Genomic DNA, 22442 nt, shown 5'->3' with positions numbered 1-22442 from the left:
CCTCAGGGGGCTATCAATGTACATAGTCGGTTTCCTATCCCAGTGCATTCCTCCCTCTGCCTTCCTTACAAATCGAGGCCTATTTGGTAATTCAGGTATTCGCCCTCCTGGGGCGGGTGATCAGCGATGGTCCCCTGCCCAGCCCCAGGGAAGAAATGTGATTAATCTGCACCCATCAGGGTAATTCCATCCCCCTTGCTGGAGAGAGGGACAGATGGGACACGTCTGCTGGGAAGGCTCCGGGGAAAGGGACTCTTCATTCTTACAAAGCCCTTCTACCTCTGAGGTGGCACCGGTGGCGGGGGCGTGGTGGGGGGGGGGGCGCGGGGGAATGGGCGGCCACCCTGGGGCCAGCAGGGAACCAGCACAGGAGGCCACATTAGAGCCTGAGGTGAGCGGCCCGGGAACCGCCCAGTTCTGGCCTTCCTGTTCTGAGAGAGAATGAACCCCTTTGATTTGAGACATTTTTGTGGAGCCTCCTGTTACTTGCCCAAAAAGCACCCCGATTCATACAAATAGATTAACAGGAATTAAAAACTCTCCAGAGGAGAATATCTTGATTTTAAAGTCTAAGTAATCTGGGGAAAAAAATCCACAACCCACGTAACTGGGAATTTTGAGGGACGCAGTGCTCCTGGCGGCAGGTACTCACCATCAGAAAGTAGTGATCTTCAGGCTCGGCTCGAAGATACTTAAAAATCACTTGCTCCATGAACCTTTCCATGAGATCCCAGTCTTCGATTATCCCGTGTCTTATCGGCCACTGCGGCAAGAGAGACCGAAACACGCCAGCTTCAGTTCACAGCAGTGACACCAAGAGCCCCACGACGCTGGCCCAGGGCGGGCCGGGTGAGTGGGGGTAGGGCCTCCTGCATGGGCCTGGCACTGACTTGGGCCTGGAAACGACACGCACCCTCCCACCCCCCGGAGAGGCTCCCACTGTGTTCACGCGCCCCCCACCCACGGCTAAGCACGAAGAACCGTCTCAACAATGGGCAAGGACAGAAAAGTGCAGACGAGCCCCAGTACCATTCAGTCTGGAGCATTTTTTTTTCCTAGAACAAATGTCTACTTAATTTTCGTCCTTTTTTTTTAAGTAATCAATCTGTAACTGCCCATCCCGGACAGGCTAATCAATCAATGGCACAGCAGCAGACCCCGCTCCCGTGGGTACCCAGCGAGGCTGTGGCAGTTCTGCCTTCCAGAGTTTTCTGAATTCACTTGATTTCTCACATCAAAAATACCCCATGCAAGAACAACAAAAAAAAAACCTTCTTTTTAAACATAAGAATAAAAATAGACCCATAACTCCTAAATACAATTTCCAGATAATCTCATTTTGTGTTATCATTCCACTGCTCCGCTCTTGGCTACACAATGAAAGCAGCAAATTCCTCTCGGGAGCTCACCTTCGTGGCATACGTGGGCTTATCTATGGCCTCGTCTCCTATGAAAAAGTCCAGGTCATCGACTCCCCTCAACACCCTCCTTTGGGCTTGGTCAACTACCTTTGCTGACTCTCTGATGGCAATACCTTAAAAAGAAAAGAAAAAAAAAGCACGAAGATGTCCATCATGATTCACATTTATTTGAAAGACCAAGAAAGGCTACAATAATCCCCATATATGTACAAGTACATTTTCAATGTTAGGGCTTTGAGACGTTCCCGAAAAGGCACCACCGATGAGCACCTAAAATACAGAAACAAGTTTTCTGTCGCAGCATTCTTTCCAGAAGGGCATAAAGGAACTTCACTGATCTGCTGCTCATCAGACAGAAACTACATCACTAAATCTCTCAGTTTCATCTGGAAAAAATCCTTCGAGAGAGTAAATGAAATGCCCATGGAGTACAGTATATATCAATAGGTTCCAAATTTTAAAATACAATATAGAAGTAGACAAAGTTACTAATACGATACAAAAGAGAAAACTAAAAAATAATACCTATACACTCTCAAGTCATCTTACTAAAACTCTGCATCAGATTTAAAACGTGTATTTTTAATCTTATTATAGAAAAACAACTGACTTCACTTAAAGGAAAAATAAGGAAATTGCTGGCTAAATCCATCATGAAAAGTACAATAATCAAATAGGTATTTTATGTAAAAAAATATCAATGGCTTCATGATCTATTATTTTAAAAAGAGGTTAACCTTGGTATTTGGGAGTATACTTAGAAGTAAATAATCAAACAGGACTTCACTCCAAAATCTAACAGCTAATGAAATGTGGAAGCTTCCCAAAGTTTCAATTCCCCATTTAAACTCCTAAGTCTCGGGCGCCTGGGTGGCTCAGATGGTTAAGTGTCTACCTTTAGCTCACGTCATGATTCTGCGGTCCTGCGATCGAGTCCCGCATCACTCCCTGCTCCTCGGGGAGGCTGCTTCTCCCTCTGCCCCCACTGCCTCTCTTTCTCTCTGTTTCTCATGAATAAATAAATACAATCTTTAAATAAATAAATAAATTATTTTTATAATAATCTATTATTATTATTAGGGTGAACTAAGCCTTGGTCACACTCTGAGCTCCCATTAATTCATCTTCATCGAATTTACTCCAAAACAAATTAGTAAACATATAAAATTATTTTTAAAGCAGATTATCTGAAATCCCCAACTTATTACAAATGAAGAACGGCAATAAAACTACACAAGTGAATTTGAATTTTTTTCAGAAAGGCGTCTTTTGCAATCACAGGGGAAGAGGTGAAAAGGGAACCGTCCAGGACAGAAGCCACTCTGCCCACCTCCTTTCCTCACTCCAACTCACCGCCACGTTTAGACTCAAAGCTTTCAAGTTACAAAACGTGGCACAAATCCAAGCAACAGGATTTCTGCGGGACTGAACAAGCAGGTGTGGTGAGGACACGCCAGGGACAGAGCCTAAGGAGGGTGTCCAAGTCCGAGGCGGACTCTGCGCACGCCCAGAGCCCTAAGTCTGATAACAGGGCAGAAAGGTCTGGTGGGCCCTAACTGGCTGAGAAGATCTGTAGAAACAAATAAAACCACCTCTGAAGACTGACCACACCACACACAGACAGACTCCCACTGGATCACCTGACGCGCACGTCATGGACAGGAAGGGCCCCTGGCAAGACAGCTCGCCACAGACCCCACGGGTCCTCACAGTGCGTGCCACAGTGACAGAGTCTACCCTCTGGGCAAGATCAAACTTAATCACGCATGAATTTAGAATTAAACTGCCAAGTTAAAATGAAACACTGTGAAGAGACAAGGGCGAAAAGATTCGGCATCGCGACATCCTTCAAGTTTACCAAGAATTTGGGGGCAACATATTATGCAAAAGAAAAATCACCACCTTGCACAGAGAAAAATGTGAAACTTACTGAGGTGACATTTCCACACTCAAAAATCTTAACGAAAACAAAGTAAATCTTAGCCCTCCCAAGAAGGTAATCAAAATACTCAGACCCCAAATCATAGCAGATCTATGTTTTTGTGGCCATTAGAAATAAGAAAAAAAATTTTTAAACCATAAAGTATACTTCTTTTAACTATTATTAACCATTATTATAAGAAGAAGCAACCGAATCCATGAAACAGATTAAAGGTATATAAAGCTTATAGTCAAAATCTTTTGTTTGTGCCTGTGAAGAGTTTTAAGATGTGGTCCACACAGTCCTTAGGAACATGACAAAGAAATGTGTCTGAGAGTCGCTATCCAAGACTGTCTATGAGTATCCACAGATCATATGACATATCCCCGAGTAAGGATCCGTGTCATCCCGACCGTGATCTCCAAGCCCCCGCAACACACAGTCTCAGACCCTGACTTGGGTGTAAGCAGAGAAGACCCAGACAAGGAAAGAAGAACAAATATAACTGGTAATGGTGTCCACACTGACACACTCCAACTGCTTACAGGGAGGAGGCATCTCTACACCATGGAGCATCATGAAGCCATGAAAAAAAATAAAGCAGGTCTTCACATACGAATCTAAAAGGATCACTAAGATGTAGCGTCATGAGAAAAAACATGAGGTGGGGGGACCCTGGGTGGCTCAGTGAGTTAAAGCCTCTGCCTTCGGCTCAGGTCATGATCCCAGGGTCCCGGGATGGAGCCCCATATTCGGCTCTCTGCTCAGCAGGGAGCCTGCTTCCCCCTCTCTCTGCTTCCCTCTCTGCCTACTCATGATCTCTGTCAAATAAATAAAATCTTGAAAAAAGAAAAAAAACACGAGATGTTAAAGAGTGGACATGGCAAAATGCCACCAGGGGTTTGAAAATAGATGCCGCGTGTGTTTGCTGGTATGTGCAGGATACCTCAGGAAGGACTTATAAGAAACCAGAAATGACATCTGTCCTCTAAGAGGGGAAGTTAGTGGGAGATGTTACTTTTCACCATGTATCTCCTTATACCATTTAATTTCCATAGCATATGAATATATTATCTACAAAACTAATTAAACTTGGAATTTCCTGTTGCTCTTACTGAGTACAGCCAGGACCCCTGGACCTTCCAGACCAAAGAAACGAGCCAAAAGCTAAAGAGCGGGCAGACTGGCTGGGACCGCCGGATCCCAGGAACAACACACCAGTGACTTTCTGAGTCTTCTTTTCGTCTCCTATAACCCAGATTGGGTGCTAGAGAAGCTGGCAACCCAGAAACACCAATGAGCTCAAAACAAAAAAGGTATCTCCAAAAAAATGTCTGCTATCTCCAGCCTAAGAAGATAAAAGGGGCAGTCTGAAAAGATAATGAAAAAACAAAACAAACAAAAACAAAAAACAAACAAAAGAAACTTCTAAACAACACCTGTTTGACTCCAGTCAAAAGGCATGGGAAACCACCACCACCACCACCACCACAGTGCAGACGCCCAAGGTGGGGAAGCTGGCCTTCCACCCCACCCAGCAGAATCAATCCATCCATCTGCTTCCAATGCTGGGGTTTCATCAGAGGAGGCCTAGTAGAAAATCAGGACTTCCACCATCACCAGCAGTAACAAGGTGCCCCTGTCCCTCTCAGCCAGGATATCACCTGCTGAGACCTAGTATGAAGGCTGAACTCCCATCCTCATGAGCAGGAACACCCAACCAAATGTCAACAAAGGCCAAGAGGAGACACTAAATTTCAACCCCAAACTGGCATTAACAAGGGGGCATTCTCCCTTTCTTTGCTGGAGCAATATCAGAAGTAACCTGCCAAAACATCAGATTTAAACAAGATCCAGAATCTCAGAATATAGTATCTAAAATGTCCAGGTTTCAGTAAAAATAATCTCTCACCATAGCAAAAACCAGAAACATCTCAAACGAAATGAGAAAAGACAACCAACAGATGCCAACACCAAGAAGACATGGATAACAGAATTATTAAACAAGACTTTAGGAGCCAGCTTACAATACCTCAGTGAGCAATTACAAACACACCTGAAACAATGGAAGATACAAGAAAGTCTCAGCAAAGAAACACAAAAGGAAAGCAAAGATTGAATACAGACAAAACCACATGGAATTTTGGAACTAAGAAACACCATACCTGTAATAAAAACCTCAGTGGATGAATTCAGCAGAAAAGGACAGAGGAAAGAATCACTGATCTTGAAGATATAACAATAGCAATTACCCAATCTGAACAACAAAGAAAACAGACTACAAAGCAAATGAACTGGGCTTCAGGGACACAAAGGATATATAATAAAAGCACTAACATGCCTGCATTCCAAGTCCCAGAAGGAGAGCAGAGAGGAGGTGGGGCTAGAAAAGTATTCAAAGAAATAATGGCTAAAAATCTGCCAAATTTGACTAAAAAAGAAATAAGCCTACAGATTCAACACTGAACAAACCCCAAACAGAATAAACCCAAAGAAATCCATGCCAAGACATAATCCAGCCAAAATTCTAAAAAATGAAGACCAAAGAAAAAATTCTGAAAGCCTCCAACAAATTTTCATCAGAAATCAGGGCACCCAGAAAGAAATGGTGTATTTTTCAAGTACTAAGAGAACTGTCCACTCAGAATTCTTTCAGAAAAAAATCCCTCAAAAAAGCAGAGCAGGGGTGCCCTGGGTGGCTCAGTGGGTTAAAGCCTCTGCCTTCAGCTCAGGTCATGATCTTAGGGTCCTGGGATCGAGCCCCACATCAGGCTCTCTGCTCAGGTGGGAGCCTGCTCCACCCCCCCCCCCCCGTCTCTGTCTGGCTCTCTGCCTCCTTGTGATCTCTCTCTCTCTGTGTCAAATAAATAAATAAATTCTTTAAAAATATATGTATATTTTTTTAAAAGCAGAGCAAATCAAGACCTTCTTAGATAAACAAAACCTAACAGCATACCTACTCTAAAAGAATGGCTCGAGAAAGTTCTCTACACAGGGAGGAAATGGTAAAAGGAATCTTGAAACATCAGGAGGGAAGAAAAATGGAAAGAACAAAAATAAGCATAATTACTTTCCTTCTTGAGTTTTTCTAAATTATGTTTGGCAGTTGAAGCAAAAATTATAACACTGATGTCCTTCTCAATGTATGTTCTACTAGAGAGGCAGGAAGGTAAAGAGACCTTGCACTCAGACTAGTAAGGTGTTGCCATCAATAGAATAAGAAAAGTTAGGTATAGATGATGTAATAGCTACACCAACCACTTAAAAAGTTACACAAAGAGATGCACTCAAAAAAAAACAACAACATATAAATCAAAATAAAATTATAAAAATGTTTAAATAATCCCCAAACCTAGGTGAAACAAAAAAACAGAACAAACAGAAAAAGACTGATCAATAATTACAATAAATATAAGTGGTCTAACTACATCAATTAAAAGACAGATATTGGCTGAGTATATTTAAAAAACCCAACTTCATTCTATGCTGTCTACAAAAAACTCTCTTCAAATATAAAGATATATGTAGGTTAAAAGCAGAAGGACAGAAAAAGATATCCACACAAATGTTAATCAAAAAAAGCATGAGTGACTATACTGTGATCAGATAAAGTAAATTTTATAGCAAAGAAAGAGAATATAGAGAACATTAAAAAAATAAAGGGTCAGTCCATCAAGAAGACATGGCAATCTTAAATGTGCACTTAACAGAAACAGAAATGTAAAATACATGAGACAAAACCTGACAGGATAAACAGACGAACCCACAATTATAGTTAGAGATCTCAACACCTCTCTCTGAACAACTGACAGAACAAGGACAGAAGAACTCAACAACACCATCAACCTACAGGAACTAAGCAACATACACAAGAACACTTCCCCCAATGAGAACAGAATATACACTGTTTACAAGTGCCCATCAAACCAAAATAAACCTTATACTGGACCAAAAAGAAACCTTAATAATTTTTCAAGAATTAAAGTCATACAGGGATGCCTGGGTGGCTCAGTTGTTTGAGTGTCTGCCTTCAGTTCAGGTCATGACCCCAGAGCCCTGGAGTCAAGCCCCATGTCAGGCTCCCTGCTCAGTGGAGAGTCTGCTTCTACTTCTCCATCTGCCTACCATTCCCCCTGCCTGTTTTCTCTCTCTCTCTGCCAAATAAATAAATTAAGCCTTTTTTTTAATTTTTAAAAATTAAGTCACACAGAGTATGGTTTCTGACTATAATGGAATAAACTCAAAAATCAGTAACAAAAACATAGAAAATCCCCAGAACAACTAGAAATTAAACCACATAGTTTTAAATGAGTCAAAGAGAAAATCTCAGGGAAACCAAAAACTACATGAAAGACATGGAAGTGAAAATATAAAATATCAAAATGTGTTTTTGATATTTTGATATTGCCACAGCAAAAGCAGTGCTAAATGGGAAAATTTAAACACTAAATGCTTACAACAGAAAAGAGAAAAAGTCTCAAATCAATCATGTAAGTTTGCACCTTAAGAACCCAGAAAAAGAAGAGCAAAATAAATCCAAAACCAAAAAAAAGGAAAGATACATGGATAAAAGCAAAAATCAATAAAATTTAAAGTAGAAAAACAGAGAAAACCCAATAAATCCAAAAGCTGGTGTATGAAAAGCCTTTTGCTTTGCAGAAGACCTTGGGAAGAAGACAGAAAGAGAAACTACACAATGGGAGAAATTATTTGCAAACCATATATCCAACAAAGGACTCATATCTGGTACATACAGAGATCTCTCAAAACCTCACAGTAAAATTATAAGCAATCCAATTAGAAAATGGGCAAAAGACATGAAGAGACATTTAATGGAACAGGATACTCAGAAAATAAGTACATGAAAAGATGTTCGACACCACTGGTCATTAGGGAAATGAAGATTAAGACCATGATGAGATCTCACCATATACTGATGATAACAGCTGAAATAAAAAACTGTGACAAAACCAAAGGCTGGCAAGGATGCAGTGAAGCTGGCTCTCTCACACACAGCTGGTGGAAATGAAGAATGATACAGCCACTCTGGGAAAAACATTGGCAGTTTCTTAATAATACTAAACATAAATTTGCCATACAATGCACCAACTGCTCTACATGGTATTTATCTAGAGAAATGAAAATTTATGTCCACATAAAAACCTGTACACGTTTTTTGTTTTTTTTTTTTTTTGCACACAACTTTCAGAGCAGCTTTATTTGTAATAGCTAAAAAGTAGAAATAACCAAGATGTCCCTCAGTAGATGAATGTTTAAACAAACTGTGGTATATCCATGCTCCGGAATACTACTCAGATAAAAAAAGACACAATCTATTGATACATGGATCTCAAGGCATTATGCCAAGTGAAAAAGCCAATCTCAAAAGGACATATACCATATGATTCCAGCTATAAAACCTTCTCAAAGGGGCGCCTAGGTGGCTCAATGGGTTAAGCCTCTGCCTTCAGCTAAGGCCATGATCCCAGTGTCCTGGAATCGAGCCCCGCATCAGGCTCTCTGCTGAGCAGGGAGCCTGCTTCCCCCCCGCCCCGCCTGCCCCTTTGCCTGATCTCTGTGTGTTAAATAAATAAATAAAATCTTTTCAAAAAATTATCAAAAAAACAAAATCACGGAGCTAGAAACAGTAGTAGATGCCAAAGGTTAGGAATGATGCCGGGAAGGGAGGTAAACATAAAAATCATAAAGAGACAGCCCAGGAGAGACTGCTGCGGTGGTGACAGCTGTGCAGCCCGACTGCAGGGATGATTACAGGAATCTACAAATGGGGTAAATGAACAGAAATCCACACACATTGCACCCGTGTCCAGCTCCTGGACTTAATGCCGTGCTATAACCACATAAGCTATAGTCTATGATGAAACACAGAGAAGGGGACACAAGACCTATCCACACTATAGTTTACACTGCTTGTGAATCTATAATTATTTTAAATTATTCAAAATAACATATTTGAAGACAAATAAAATATAGTTTGCAAATCATTTAAACAAATTAAAAAATAAAACCCCTCAGTTACCTGTAAGTTAACAAAACTTACAAGATTAAACTTAATAAAGAAAAATATAAAAGTTCTGCAGGTAAAAAAGAAAAAAATTACATGGGTACAGAATAAGAGAAACTAGAAGAGAGGCGCCTGGGTGGCTCAGTCGTTAAGCTTCTGCCTTTAGCTCAGGTTGTGATCCCAAGGTCCTAGGATCAAGCCCCACAACGGGCTTCATGCTAGGTGGGAAGCCTGCTTCTTCCTCTCCCTTTACCCCTGCTTGTGTTCCCTCTCTCACTGCCTCTCTCTGTTAAAAAATAAAATCTTTAAAAATAAATAAGAGTATCCAGAAGAGACAGATTATTTTCCTAATGCCAAAAAGTCATCTGAGGGTAATCTTCTTTTTTTTTTTTTTTAAAGGTTTTATTTATTTATTTGACGGGGATCACACGTAGGCAGAAAGGCAGAGAGAGAGGAGGAAGCAGGCTCCCCACCAAGCAGAGAGCCCGATGCGGGGCTTGATCCCAGGACCCTGAGATCATGACCCGAGCCGAAGGCAGCGGCTTAACCCACTGAGCCACCCAGGCGCCCCATCTGAGGGTAATCTAAGGAGATTATCAGAAGAGTGTATCTGAGGCGAGCACATCTACTTGGATATAAATTCTGTATCTCAGAAACACTTGCCACAGTAGTTACCAGACAATAGTAATGTTTTAATTAATATATCTAGTACATTTCCCAAAAGAATGTCACATATTTGACTAAGCCTTCAAGGAATAGTAATTCTAATCTTATATAAACTGTTCCAAAGAACAGAAAAGAAAGCTGAAAAACTCATTTTTAAAAGCCACTATAATTTTGATTTTCAAACCAGACAAAAAGAGTACAAGAAAGGAAAATTACAGACCAATCTCACTTTTGAACATTGATGCAAAAATCCAAATAAATATTGCCAAATACAATTCAGCAGGTAGTTGGTATTTCATAAAAGTAGGGCTTATCTCATGAATGAAATAAATGACAGTTCAATATTTGAAAATATATTAATATAATTCATCATATTAGGAGCTCAACTGTCTAAAACCATATAATCATCTCAACAGAGAGACAAAAGGCCTTAAATGTTAATATCCATCCACAATTTTTTTTAAAAAATCCTCTTAGTAAACCAGAAATAGAAAGGGCTAGAAAGGGCACTGCATTAACTTGAAAAAAGCATTTCCACAAAAACCAAGAGTAATCACTAGTGGAGCACTAATATCACTGTTTAAAGTCAGAAAGACAGGGGCGCCTGGGTGGCTCAGTTGGTTTAACATCCAACTCTTGATCTCAGGGTCCTGAGATCCAGCCCCATATTGCGCTTTGCATTCAGTTCAGCAGGGAGTCTGCTTACGATTCTCTCCCTCTCCCTCTGCCTCTTCCCCCCACCCTGCTACCACCACCACCCACCCACCCCGCACTCACACATGTGCACGTGCTCTCTTTCTCCCTTTAAAGAATAAATCTTTTTTAAAAGGCCTTAAAGCCTTTTAAAAATAAAATCAGAAAGACAGAAACACCCAGTCTAGTCACTGTGGCAAGGAAGAAGTTCTAGCCAGTACAAAAGACCAAGAAAAAAATACGAAATATTGGGATTGAAAGAGACAAAATAACTAGTATTTGCAGTTAACGGTCGGCATAGAAAACTTACAAGAATCTGCAAGCTAATAGAAGAAATAAGAAAAGTAAGACTGTTGGACTAAAAAACAAAAAACTCAATAGCATTCCTATATGCTAGCAATTACTAATCAGAAAATATAATTTTAGAAAATTCACAACAGCAACAAACACATAAAGATATTTAAAGTTAAATCTAGCAAAAGGTGTATGAGCCTGGGGCACCAAGATGGCTCAGTTAAATGGCCAATTCTTGGTTTCAGCTCAGGTCATGATCTCAGGGACCTGGCATCAGGCCTCCTTGTGGCGGGGGGTGGGGGGGGGGAGTCCTATGCTCAGCAGGGGGTCTGCTTGGGATTCTCTTTCCCTCTCCCTCTGACCCTCCCCTGCTCTTGCACATTTTTTCTCTCTAAAATAAATAAATCTTTTTTTCAAAAAAGGTGTATGAGTTTTATGAAGACTATTAGGAAACATTACTGAAAATATGAGAGTCATCAATAAACAACAAAAAATATATACCATATTCATTGACAGAAATACTCAATTCATAAAGATGTCAAATTTTTCCCAAATTAATCTATAAAATAGGTGTGTCTCTAACCAAATCCCATTACAATTTTTCATAAAGCTTAAACTGGTTTTAAAATCTATAATAAAGAGTAAGGGCCTAAGGGTGCTGGGTGGCTCAGTGGGTTGAGCATCTGTCTTCAGCTCAGATCATGATCCTGGAGTCCTGGGATTGAGTCCCACATTGAGCTCCCAGCTCAGCAGAGGATCTGCTTCTCTGCCTCTCCCCTGGCCCACGCGCAATTTCTCTTTCTCACTCACTCTCTCTCAATTAAATAAATAAAGTCTTTAAAAAAAAAAAAAGAGTAAGGTCCTAAGAATAGCCAAGGTTATTCTGAAAAATACAAAGGAGGAAAAACCGCACCTACCAGAAATCGAGACACTTGCTAAATTAATAGTATTTAGACAGCTTGAAAATGAAACAAAATAAAAACACTAAAAATATTCCCAAGCATATATGGTACCTCAATATGATTAAAAAGGCACGACAAATTAAAATGCACTCTTTAATAAATGCCCCTGGGACAAGCATCCTTCCTTTTGGAAAGTAAGTAACTACCTCACAGCATATTCAAAAAACAAACTCAAAATTTTTTCAGATGAAAATTCAGATTTAGAAAGTCTTTATGGCTTTGGAACAGGAATGTATTTTTCAAGATGGAAACAAATTTTATATGGAAAATAATGAAATTTTAACCATATCAAAATTTTAAATTTCTCCATTTAAAAAAATCATTTAAACAGGTATCATAAAATAGGAGACAATATTTGCAAAAAAATTAATATTCAGAGTATATAAAACTCCATAAAAAAGACTAAAAAATGCGGGCACCTAGGTGACTCAGTGGGTTAAGCCTCTGCCTTCGGCTCAGGTCATGATCGCAGGGTCCTGGGATCGAGCCCCGCATCGGGCTCTCTGCTCAGCAGGGAGCCTGCTTCCTCCTCTCTCTGCCTGCCTCTCTGCCTACTTGTGATCTCTGTCTGTTAAATAGATAAATAAAATCTTTAAAAAAAGAAAGAAAGAAAAGTGGGCAAAGATATGATGAACAGGCAATGAAAGGTGCTCAACCATACTAGTCATCAGAGAAAAAGCACATTCATTAGACCAGCAAAAATTTAAGTCTACCAACATCACCTACTGTCAAGGCTGCACAGAAACAGAAACCCTCCGCCCCGGTGATGAGAGTTTAAACCAACACAAGCACTCCAAGGAGCCACCTGGCAACAGCCACAAGGCTGAAGAGGTGCACACCTGCAGGATGTGTGCGCTACTTTCTCTTGGGAAGCTAGCATGTGTGGGTGAAGAGAGATTTACAGCACCATTCTGCGTATTAGAGAAAACTGGAAAATGTCCAAATGAAAAGAAGAACTGTTGAAATTCAAATGCTAGAACTCTGACCGAGAACTTCTTACATCAACATCAATAAATCTTAAAAACACATTATTGAGGGATTTTTTTTTTTAAGGACAATGCAGAAGTAATTCATAGCACGGTGTCATTTGCAAACATGTAAAGGACAGACCAATGCGACATCCAGCTGAAGAGCTCTGTGCCTAGAAGGTCAGGGTAGAACACACTGGCCACAGGAAGTACCTGGCAGGGGAGGGAGTCCTAGGGAAGGGGGCGGGCTGGGGGAAAAGGGAGAGGGCTGCACCACTCTGATGCGTGTGTTTACTACGCACGCACCAGATGCAATCACGGCAGCATCTGTTCATGCCAGGTGGTGGGCACATGGGCCTATGCCATATTATCTTCTAAAAATTACTGGCTGAGATAAAAATTCATTTAAAAGAAAAACAAAAACAGGGGTACCTGGGTGGCTCAGTGGGTTAAAGCTTCTGCCGCCAGCTCAGGTCATGATCCCAGGGTCCTGGGATCAAGCCCCGCATCGGGCTCTCTGCTCAGCAGGGAGCCTGCCTGTTCCTCTCTCTCTGCCCGCCTCTCTGCCTACTTGTGATCTGTCTGTCAAAAAATAATAAATAATCTTTAAAAAAAGAATCTCTGGGCTCAGTCTGTATCTCCAGTCTAGACCTTCCCCTGAGCACGACGCCTACCACCCGATGCCCACAGGACTTTCACACCCCAACTCTGCAAACGCAGAATGTCTGAAATGTACTTCCTTTGTCCTGACCCCTCCCTGCACCTCCCACGTCCTCTGTCCAGAGACGTGATCTCCACACACACACTCACTCCTCTGCTGGAAACTTTTCAGTGACTTTCATATACTCCAACAACTTAAAGCAAAAGAAAGGTAGGGAAAACCTTTGCTCAAACAATCAGGAAAATCCCGCGCACACAAGCACAAACAAACTGGATACCCGGGGAGCTGCTCTGGTAGAGTGGGACGGGGCTCAGGGCTGGGCACCTCGCCAGTCCAGGGGGCAGGCCTGAGGGAGCCCCTCAAGGAACAATCTGAAAATTCCTGGATGCAAAATAAAACTAAAATTCCTTAAGAGAACCAAGTCTCCCATGGCCCGGTCCTCCTGCACATTTCCAACCACGCTCCCCACCGCTCCGCTCAGGGCTGGGATCTCTTACACCATCAGAGCACGTCCGTTCTCCACAGGCCCAGTGTGCATCGCCCCTGTGTCCACCGCCATGTCTACTAGCATCCGCGAGCCTGACCACACGTCCACACAAACGCCACCTTTTCTCGGCAGGTGCCACTTCAGCCCGGGGCTTGAACTTCACCTTGTGAATGGAGCCTCTCTAGCCAGAAAAATGATTCCACTCCCAGAACCAAGACGAGCAGTGAAGCCAACAGCCCAAGGGAACCGAGGCCTCTACCTACCCCAACAGCCCTGCTTCTGCCCAAACACCTTCCTACCTCGCCCCGCGGGGTTCTCCATCTCTTGCAGCAAACTCAGCCAACAATGTACCTGTTCTTTTACTCCCACCTCTTTAACATTTCTGTGCTCTTTCTAGCTTCTGCTACTGTGAAGGTTCTGACAGCACCCATCTGAGAGCCGCCTTGCAGTCTGACAGCGAATGAAATCCTGCTAATAAGTGACTTCAGTTCCCCACCCTGTTAATGATGACAGGTTAAATGGGCCAGCCCGCTGAACGCTGCGGGCAGTTTTAAATGGCAACGCGTTCAAGTAAAAGGTGCAAGGTCAGCCTTTTAGAGCTGTGGCACTTAACAGGTTAAATCCAATGTGCTCTGAGAAGTCAGAAAGTCCAATTTATCAGTCCAGCATGGAACAATCAAGTTCTGGAGCACTCGTGATGATAAAATTCACAAAAGACTCATCTGGCCTACAAAGTGCCAACTGTGACGGACTTCACTGTGTCCCTTCAAAATTCCTACACTGGACCCCCTGCCCCCAGTGTTAGTGCATTCGGAGATGGGGACTAGGAGGACGTAATAAAAGTTAAATGAGGTCATAAGGTGGAGTCTTTTTTTTTTTTTTTAAAGATTTTATTTATTTATTTGACAGAGAGAGATCACAAGTAGGCAGAGAGGCAGGCAGAGAGAGAGGAGGAAGCAGGCTCCCTGCTGAGCAGAGAGCCCGATGCGGGACTCGATCCCGGGACCCCGAGATCATGACCTGAGCCGAAGGCAGCGGCTTATCCCACTGAGCCACCCAGGTGCCCCGGTGGAGTCTTAATCTAATTGAACTGTTGCCTTCTAAGAAGAGGAAGAGACAACAGGGACTGAGCGCAGGGAAAAGGCCAAGTGAGAACAGGGTGAGAAGGTGCCATCTGCAGACCAAGGAGGGCGGCCACTCCAAAATCCAGCAGTGACCGCACCTTGATCTTGGACTCCATTCTGGGATCAAATACATTCTGTTGTTTAAGACATTCAGTCTGTGGTATTTTGTAAGGGCAGCCCTAGCAAACTGTGACACCAGATTATGAATTTTAACTAAAGATACAGCAGACAAATCACGCCTCTCATTGAAGACACCCCACCATGGTACTTCAAACCTAGAAGTCAAATTCCTGATCAACTTCATCCTGCCGGCCAGGAAACAGAATGAGGTGACTGAACTGTGCTCAAGGAACCTGAGGACACACATATGCACCCAAAGGGGCTTCCGTCTTCCCTTGAATAAATGCTAAGCTCCTTGTCCCCAGCTCTCCTAAGCTTTCCCTGTTCCATACTGCTCACAAGAGCCAGTCATTACAAAAACGTCACTGGCCTCGGACCACTCAGAATTTCTAAGATCACAACTCATCTTACAAGAGCTACAGTTAGGAGGCAGCGTTTCCTTTACTCTGGAAGGACAGACATTACTCTGGTAAACCGTCCCCAAGTAACAACGCAGAATTTGAATACTTCCAGAGGAGAATTTTTCCCTATAAACAACTGACCCGACCTGGGACGCTGTGGGGAACAAAGAGTGGGGAGGATACACTGTTGCCAAAATGTGAGAACATTTCTTCTTTGAAGTTGATCATCCTCTATGGACTAAAATTTAAACAAAAGCAGACACTCTGAACACAATGAAACAGTCATCAGGCCTCTCATTTAAAAAAAAGAAAAAAAGAAAAAATTAAAAAAGGTCTTTCAGTAGAGTGAATAGTGCAGCACAATGGATATTTAGTCCACAGAGCTGCCAAGTTAACGAAACTATACTCATTTAAGATACGAATTAACCTTATAGGACCAGATCTGCTTCTTCAAAGAAGCTCTGACATTCTTGATTGAAGGAAAAGCCCCCGCCCACCAGCCAGGGGGAAACACCAGTGACAGTGACGAGGGGCTCATCAGGAGACAAGCTGAGGGTCGGAAGGCTGGGGTTTCTCAGGCCGCAGTGACAGTCCACAGCAATGTTCAGCCACTAGGTGTGTCAATATTACAACCCTCCCCAGTCCCCAGAACAGCCTTCTGAAAGCAGATGACAGGTCAAACAATACGCCTTGAAAAACAGACTGTTGAGAACCCCAATCCTTTAGAAACGCGAGGGTGGGCTGTACTTACATGAAGGAATAATGAACTGGGGCTCAGTGTTGCCTGCGTAGCCAAGCTTGGTGTACCTAAAAGCACAAAGTCATCAACACAGGTTTAGACAATAATACTCTCCCTTGGATCCCACTAGCGTCTTCTATTATAAGCTCTCCAAGTCCAAAAATAGCAAGCCTCAGAGCGGCCACTTGAATTAAATAAATAAATAAATAAATAAATAAAAAGCTTCTGATGACTGAGAAGCAAACCCTAGTTTCAGATAAGCAAGCTGTTATTAGAACAGAACACGTTGTGCTCATTTCTACCGGGGACAAGCTTGCACACGTGCAATCACACGTAAACCACATTTCTGCATCCCCACCAACGTATAAGAGCCCTTACACTCTTTCGCTTTTTAAAAAAACCCCGTAGAGAAAGTAAATATTATCCCTATTTAGCAGATGAGAACACTGAGGCGCTGGGGAGCTAATTCCGCTGCCCAAAGCCAAGCAGCTGGTGAAGTGGGGGGTGGGGGGGCAGTGGTGGGTAAAATCCAATCTGAATATACAGGCTAAATTCCAGAGCTGGCGCTCATAAGAAGTGTACTTACTTCTCAAACTTCATGAACTTTGGGGGGGGGGGGTAAAAATGATTATATAATTTTCTTAAAATGTCATGGCATATGTCTAGAAACAGCTACTGCCACCTCCTGAGACTATCTGACAGGAGCATCTCTTTATCATCTCATTTCAGAAGGAGCCCATTTTCTGTCAAGATCCTCTGTGTGATGGATTCCAAAAGTCTTAACTAAAACAAATGCCAAAATACTACTATCTGTTCCAAAAGCATTTGCTAATCCCTTAAATTTAAAAAAAAAAAAAAAAAAAATGGTGGGGGGGACCACCACTGAGAACCATCTGCTGGAAATAAAAAATTGAAAACCAAAAAGACTCATCAGCTCTTCCTTTCTTATTAGGCCTACGGTAATGAACAGTAAAGTCTGGACAAGTGAGCCAACGTTCTACAGTAAGGCTCGTAATGAAGAAAAAAACTCCCCAACAGTGTTGAAAGTGACTTTATTAATTCATTCCTTTTTATAAATTATTTTAAGACGCTCGATACTAAAATTTTTTGATGTAGTAGTACATTCCAAATTCTAATAAATTAATTTTATGATTTTTCAATGTATTTTACCATATGCTAATTTTACTATTTCTGAACACACCGTGAATGAATAAGCTTTGGTGAGCCAAAAACGGCAAGTGAGCTCCCTTTAAATCACGCCTTACTGCTTACTGTCTCCAGGGATCTGACGTCTTGGTGCCACAAGGACCCAGGTGAGGCTGGGCTCTGAAAGCCACCAGGCCCCAAAAGAAGTTTCCAAGACCCACCTGAGGGCCCCCCAAGTTCCACAAATAACCAGACACACAAACAAAGTGGACCCCATGCCAGGGCTCACTAGACCCAGAGGAAGGTTTCAAAGTCAACCCAGAGCGAGCCAGGGACTTTCCAGAAGAAAGACAACATATCCTGAACTACTAAAAATTCCCAATTCAACCACCATTCTGGAAGTATACTTCAGACAATCAATACAAACGAACTGAATTTCTGACCCAAGGCTCAAGAAGCCTAGCAAGCAGGTCAGAAATCACTAAAATCCTCAAATTTAAGATTGTGTTATTTAAAAGGCCACATCACCCACCCACCCACCCCAAAAAATAGGCATCTCGAGCTTCGAGAATCTCTGCCTGTCCACACTGATGGATTCCAAGCCACACGATGACGGAACGTAGTCCTTCCTGACTGCAGCCCCGCCCCGGCACTGCGCTGCCTGGGAGGCAGCAAGCACTCCAGCAAGATCTGCCCGGTGCGTTCTTAGCCATGTAAGGAAAGGTCATTGCTGTCCAACTGCTGGGCAAAGGAGCAGTGTTGGAAAGGGGGATGCTGAAAGTCAGAAATGCAAGGTGATGGGCCACAAAAAGCCAGACCCGCCATCTAGCAAAATCCTTCATTTATAGGTGAGAAAGCACTTGTCTCTGTGATGAGATTATTTTCAAAAAAAGAAAAACCTGAAATAAATACAGTAAAATATTAACATTTATTAAGATTAGGTGCTAAGTATCATTTCTATCTACTATTCTGTGTTATTTCTGAAAGTGAAGCGTGTGTTGTGCTGGTTATGACCACGCACTCAGGCACGAGACTGCTTGGGTTCAAGTCCCAGCTCCGTTATTCGCCAAATGTGTGGCTTTGGGCAAGTTACCATACCTATCTGTACCTCAGTTTCTCCATCTGTAAAATGGAGATAATAATACAACCTATTTCCTAGGGTGCGTTTTATATATAAATAGGGAAACAGAGAAAGCGCTAGAACATGCTATCTATAGGTTTTACTTTTTCACTATTGTTATTTTTCTGTACATTTGAAAAATTTCCTAATTTAAAATTTCAAAAATCTCAGAAAACACACACATAGTATGGTCTGTGGCTGTGTTCAGTCTTTCTGCTGTACGTGACTCTATAGGCCAAAGAAAAACACCTTGCGCGGTGGGAGAAATAAAATGCAAATGGTAAAACCCTGCAGATATCAGCTCTCTTCCGCAACTGTGTCCTATACCTTGCGGTCATGAACTACAGCCCAGAGCAGCAAAATGTGCCTGCAGAAATGGGCTGGGGCACGCTTAAATCCACAGCTCCAAAATTCAACTGATGATGCCACCACCACGGGCCACTAGCCAGCAGCTGCTGGAATGCTGGGATCCCGCAAGCACTCTCTTGGACAGACAGCCCTCAAGGGTGGCCTTCCGTCATCCGTCACACGGGTAATGGAGCATCAATAACATTAAGCAAACAACGATTTTCATCACTGAGGCAAACTAATATTAAGACACATGAATGTTTTGGGGCACCTGGGTGGCTCAGTGGGTTAAGCCTATGCCTTCGGCTCAGGTCATGATCCCAGGGTCCTCAGATCGAGCCCCGCATCGGGCTCTCTGCTCAGCGGGGAGCCTGCTTCCCTCTCTCTCTCTGCCTGCCTCTCTGCCTCCTTGTGATCTCTGTCAACTAAATAAATAAAATCTTTAAAAAAAAAAAAAGACATATGAATGTTTTTATGTATAAACAAATTACAATGAGCTCCCCTACCCAAACTGAATCCATTAAAAACAGTAGCAAAAGTACAAATTACTCAGATTACTTAAGGTAACTCAGTATCTTTAGATTTTGCTACTCCTTACAGAGCATCAAATACACTTGAGGTTTTGTTCTTTGAATAATCACAATGTAATGAATGTTTAACAAGATTTATTTTAATAACATCTTCATCAACTGAGGCTCATACCAAACTTCAATGAGAACATATTAAATGTAACAGCGTAAATGTGGCCTAACAAGCACTCACCCTATAAGCCTCTCCCAGGACGACAATCCAGTGCTAGCCTGGAAGCCCCCTTAGAGGCAATTTTACAACTATATAAAGAGCAAAACCAAAAAAAAAAAAAAATCAACACATAAAACACAACTATTAAATAAGGACTGTGTTCAAGACACCATTTATGAAAACAAAGAGGCATTTTTTTTTCTCTCCCAGTCAGTTTCCCAGCTAGCAGCATGGAGCAGGCGTACCACGAGGATCCTAAGACAGGAAGGAGAAAAGCACGGCCCCAGTCCTCAAAATACTGCTCCACCCGTTTACCTATTAGAAACGGGATTTCAAATTGATTTTTTTAATTGCAACATGGCCTACTTTCTCTGAAAGGCAGGTTGAAGATCACCTGGGTAGGCTTCCAGAAAATCTGCACCAAACCTTCTGAACAGATCACCACGGAAACATCAAAAATATATACTCTCAGTACCGTCCCAGAATCACTGGCGGGAATCCCCAGATTCCTGTAACTTTAGCATCTTCCGTCCCAACCCCAGGGTTCTGATAGTATGCTTAGAAATCATTAGATAACACGAATCACAAATGACTAAATAAAACGAGTAACATTGGGAAGGAGGAGACAAAATGTATTTGTAAATGAGAATTGCAGACCCAGACTTCCTAAGGAAACCAAGTAGAAAAGTAAACGAAATGAGAAATTCAGTGAAATGGCCAGTTACTAAATACACAGACAAAAACCTGACGAGAAGTGAGAATCCGCACTGGCTGAAAAGATCCCGATCGCAATGGCAACAACACGGGGTCACACTGCCTTCAAGACTACGCTACACCGACACACAGAGCGATGCAGAGATGGGGAGAGGCGTGTGTGAGGAACTCTCCATACACAAGCCGGCAAATAAACTGAGCCAGGCCTTACTCTTACACAGGAAGAGTACTGGGTTTTTTAAGAAATGTCAAATGGCATTAAATTCACCTACAAATTGATCCCAAGACCATTCAGCCTCAGCCAGTACTGACGAAGGTGGCAGGGAGTACACATGGGCGGCAGTGAAAGGCCGGGGAGTCATTATACACATTCTCTATCAGAATTTTAAATGCGTATCCCCTATTCTCCACACAGCACATTTCTGGGAATCTACCCCACAGAAGCACTTTAAGACATAGGCAAAGAAAAGAACAAAAAATGTTCACTGCAGCATTATAATAGCAAAACAACAACAAAAAACTGGAAACACCCAAATGCATCAACACAGGATGTACTATATAAATCATAATAATTCCATAAAGTGCTCTACAGCCATCGAAAATGGAGATTGACGTTACTGCCATACACAGATAGGCAATATGCACTCTGAAACAGCCCATGTTTGTGATGTGAGGGAGTTTAATGGGACTTGCAACACTGGGTCCAAAACACAGCACTAGGACTTCGGGCAAGTAAATGAATCCCGCGTACATCAGCTGCTTCATCTGTAAAAGATAAATAACAATAATCCCTACCTAATGTTAACCAGTTTGATTTCCAGGAAATATTAAATATTACCATTTCCAGGAAATATTTCCTAATTCAAAAAGTAAAAGGATCCATTATTTGAACATTTTGAGGCGCTCCTGGGCAGCCCAGTTGGTTGAGTACCTGACTCTTGATTTCAACTCAGATCATGATTTCAGGGTTGTAAGATCGATTCCCTGCAACAGCCCACACTCCAGGCAGAGTCCGCTTGAATTTCTCTCCCTCTGCCCCTCCTGCACACACACGCACATCTCTAATAAATCATCTTTTTTTAAATGTTATTTGAGCATTTGAGCTATCTTTATTTTTCCACATAATACCCTTAGAAAATGTTCTACTAGAGTTTTAGTACTTTACCAATTTGTGCAAATCCTTACGTTCCAAGGATATGAATCCTTGCTCCTATACACATCACCAATTTTTCCCAGTTATACATTTCCTGGCAGACAACCGTTGACAGTTGAGATAATCATATCTACCAATTATCTTCCTAAATAACTTCCTGTCTCATTTCAATTTTGAAAGTCCCTCGCTGTATTAAAATTTCGTATTATTTCTCTTCCAGGTCTATGTATATCTTTTCATCCAAATGGGAAGAGCTATGTCAATCAAATTTTCCCAGGTGTGTACATAAGGAATCAAGACCAACAATTCTGATGTTAAAAGCCCTTGATTTTTTGTTTGTTTGAACATTCTCTTCCAAAAGGATAGCCAGCGTAGTAAAGGTAGGCATCATTCTCAAGAAAATGTAAACTACGCCACATTCTCAAACTCAAGGCTACTTCCATACGTCCCCTGGCTTGAGACCCCTTCTCACACAGCAATAGAACGAGGAGCTGTATAAGGCAATACCCATAGTTACCACTCAGCCTTGTACCCAAGTCTGTCCTCATTGTCCAGACTTCAAAACACCATAAAAAGGTATCCATGAAGAAGTCTCACTCCCCATCCTGCCCCGTGCACCCCACTTCTGCCTTCCACCGCTTCCTATTCTTACGTGTCCTTCCAAAGTCTCCTCCTGTAAATACAATATATCCTCATTTGCCCCAAACATTTTAAACAGCCCTGGTGCAAAGATTCTTT

The 22442-nt window shown here is 42.1% G+C and overlaps 1 protein-coding gene across 3 annotated transcripts in view; it reads right to left on the bottom strand.

Moving 5' to 3' along the window:
* ACTR3B (actin related protein 3B) overlaps positions 1 to 22442 on the bottom strand; it is a 74666-nt gene that overhangs the window by 40520 nt on the left and 11704 nt on the right. For 2 of the 3 annotated variants that reach the window (XM_059172336.1, XM_059172337.1), the window contains exons 2-4: positions 16495 to 16550; positions 1410 to 1534; positions 653 to 763 (exon numbers count right to left, since the gene is read on the bottom strand). In XM_059172336.1, coding sequence (XP_059028319.1) covers positions 653 to 763; positions 1410 to 1534; positions 16495 to 16550 — 292 coding nt within the window. The remainder of the gene's footprint in view (positions 1 to 652; positions 764 to 1409; positions 1535 to 16494; positions 16551 to 22442) is intronic. The other variant, XM_059172338.1, reaches the window with a different exon arrangement.

Source organism: Mustela lutreola, chromosome 4 (genome assembly GCF_030435805.1).
Source record: "Mustela lutreola isolate mMusLut2 chromosome 4, mMusLut2.pri, whole genome shotgun sequence".
In the NCBI taxonomy this organism is placed as follows: Eukaryota; Metazoa; Chordata; class Mammalia; order Carnivora; family Mustelidae; genus Mustela; species Mustela lutreola.
Note: the sequence above shows the minus strand (reverse complement) of the source record. Positions and strands in the feature narration are given on the sequence as shown.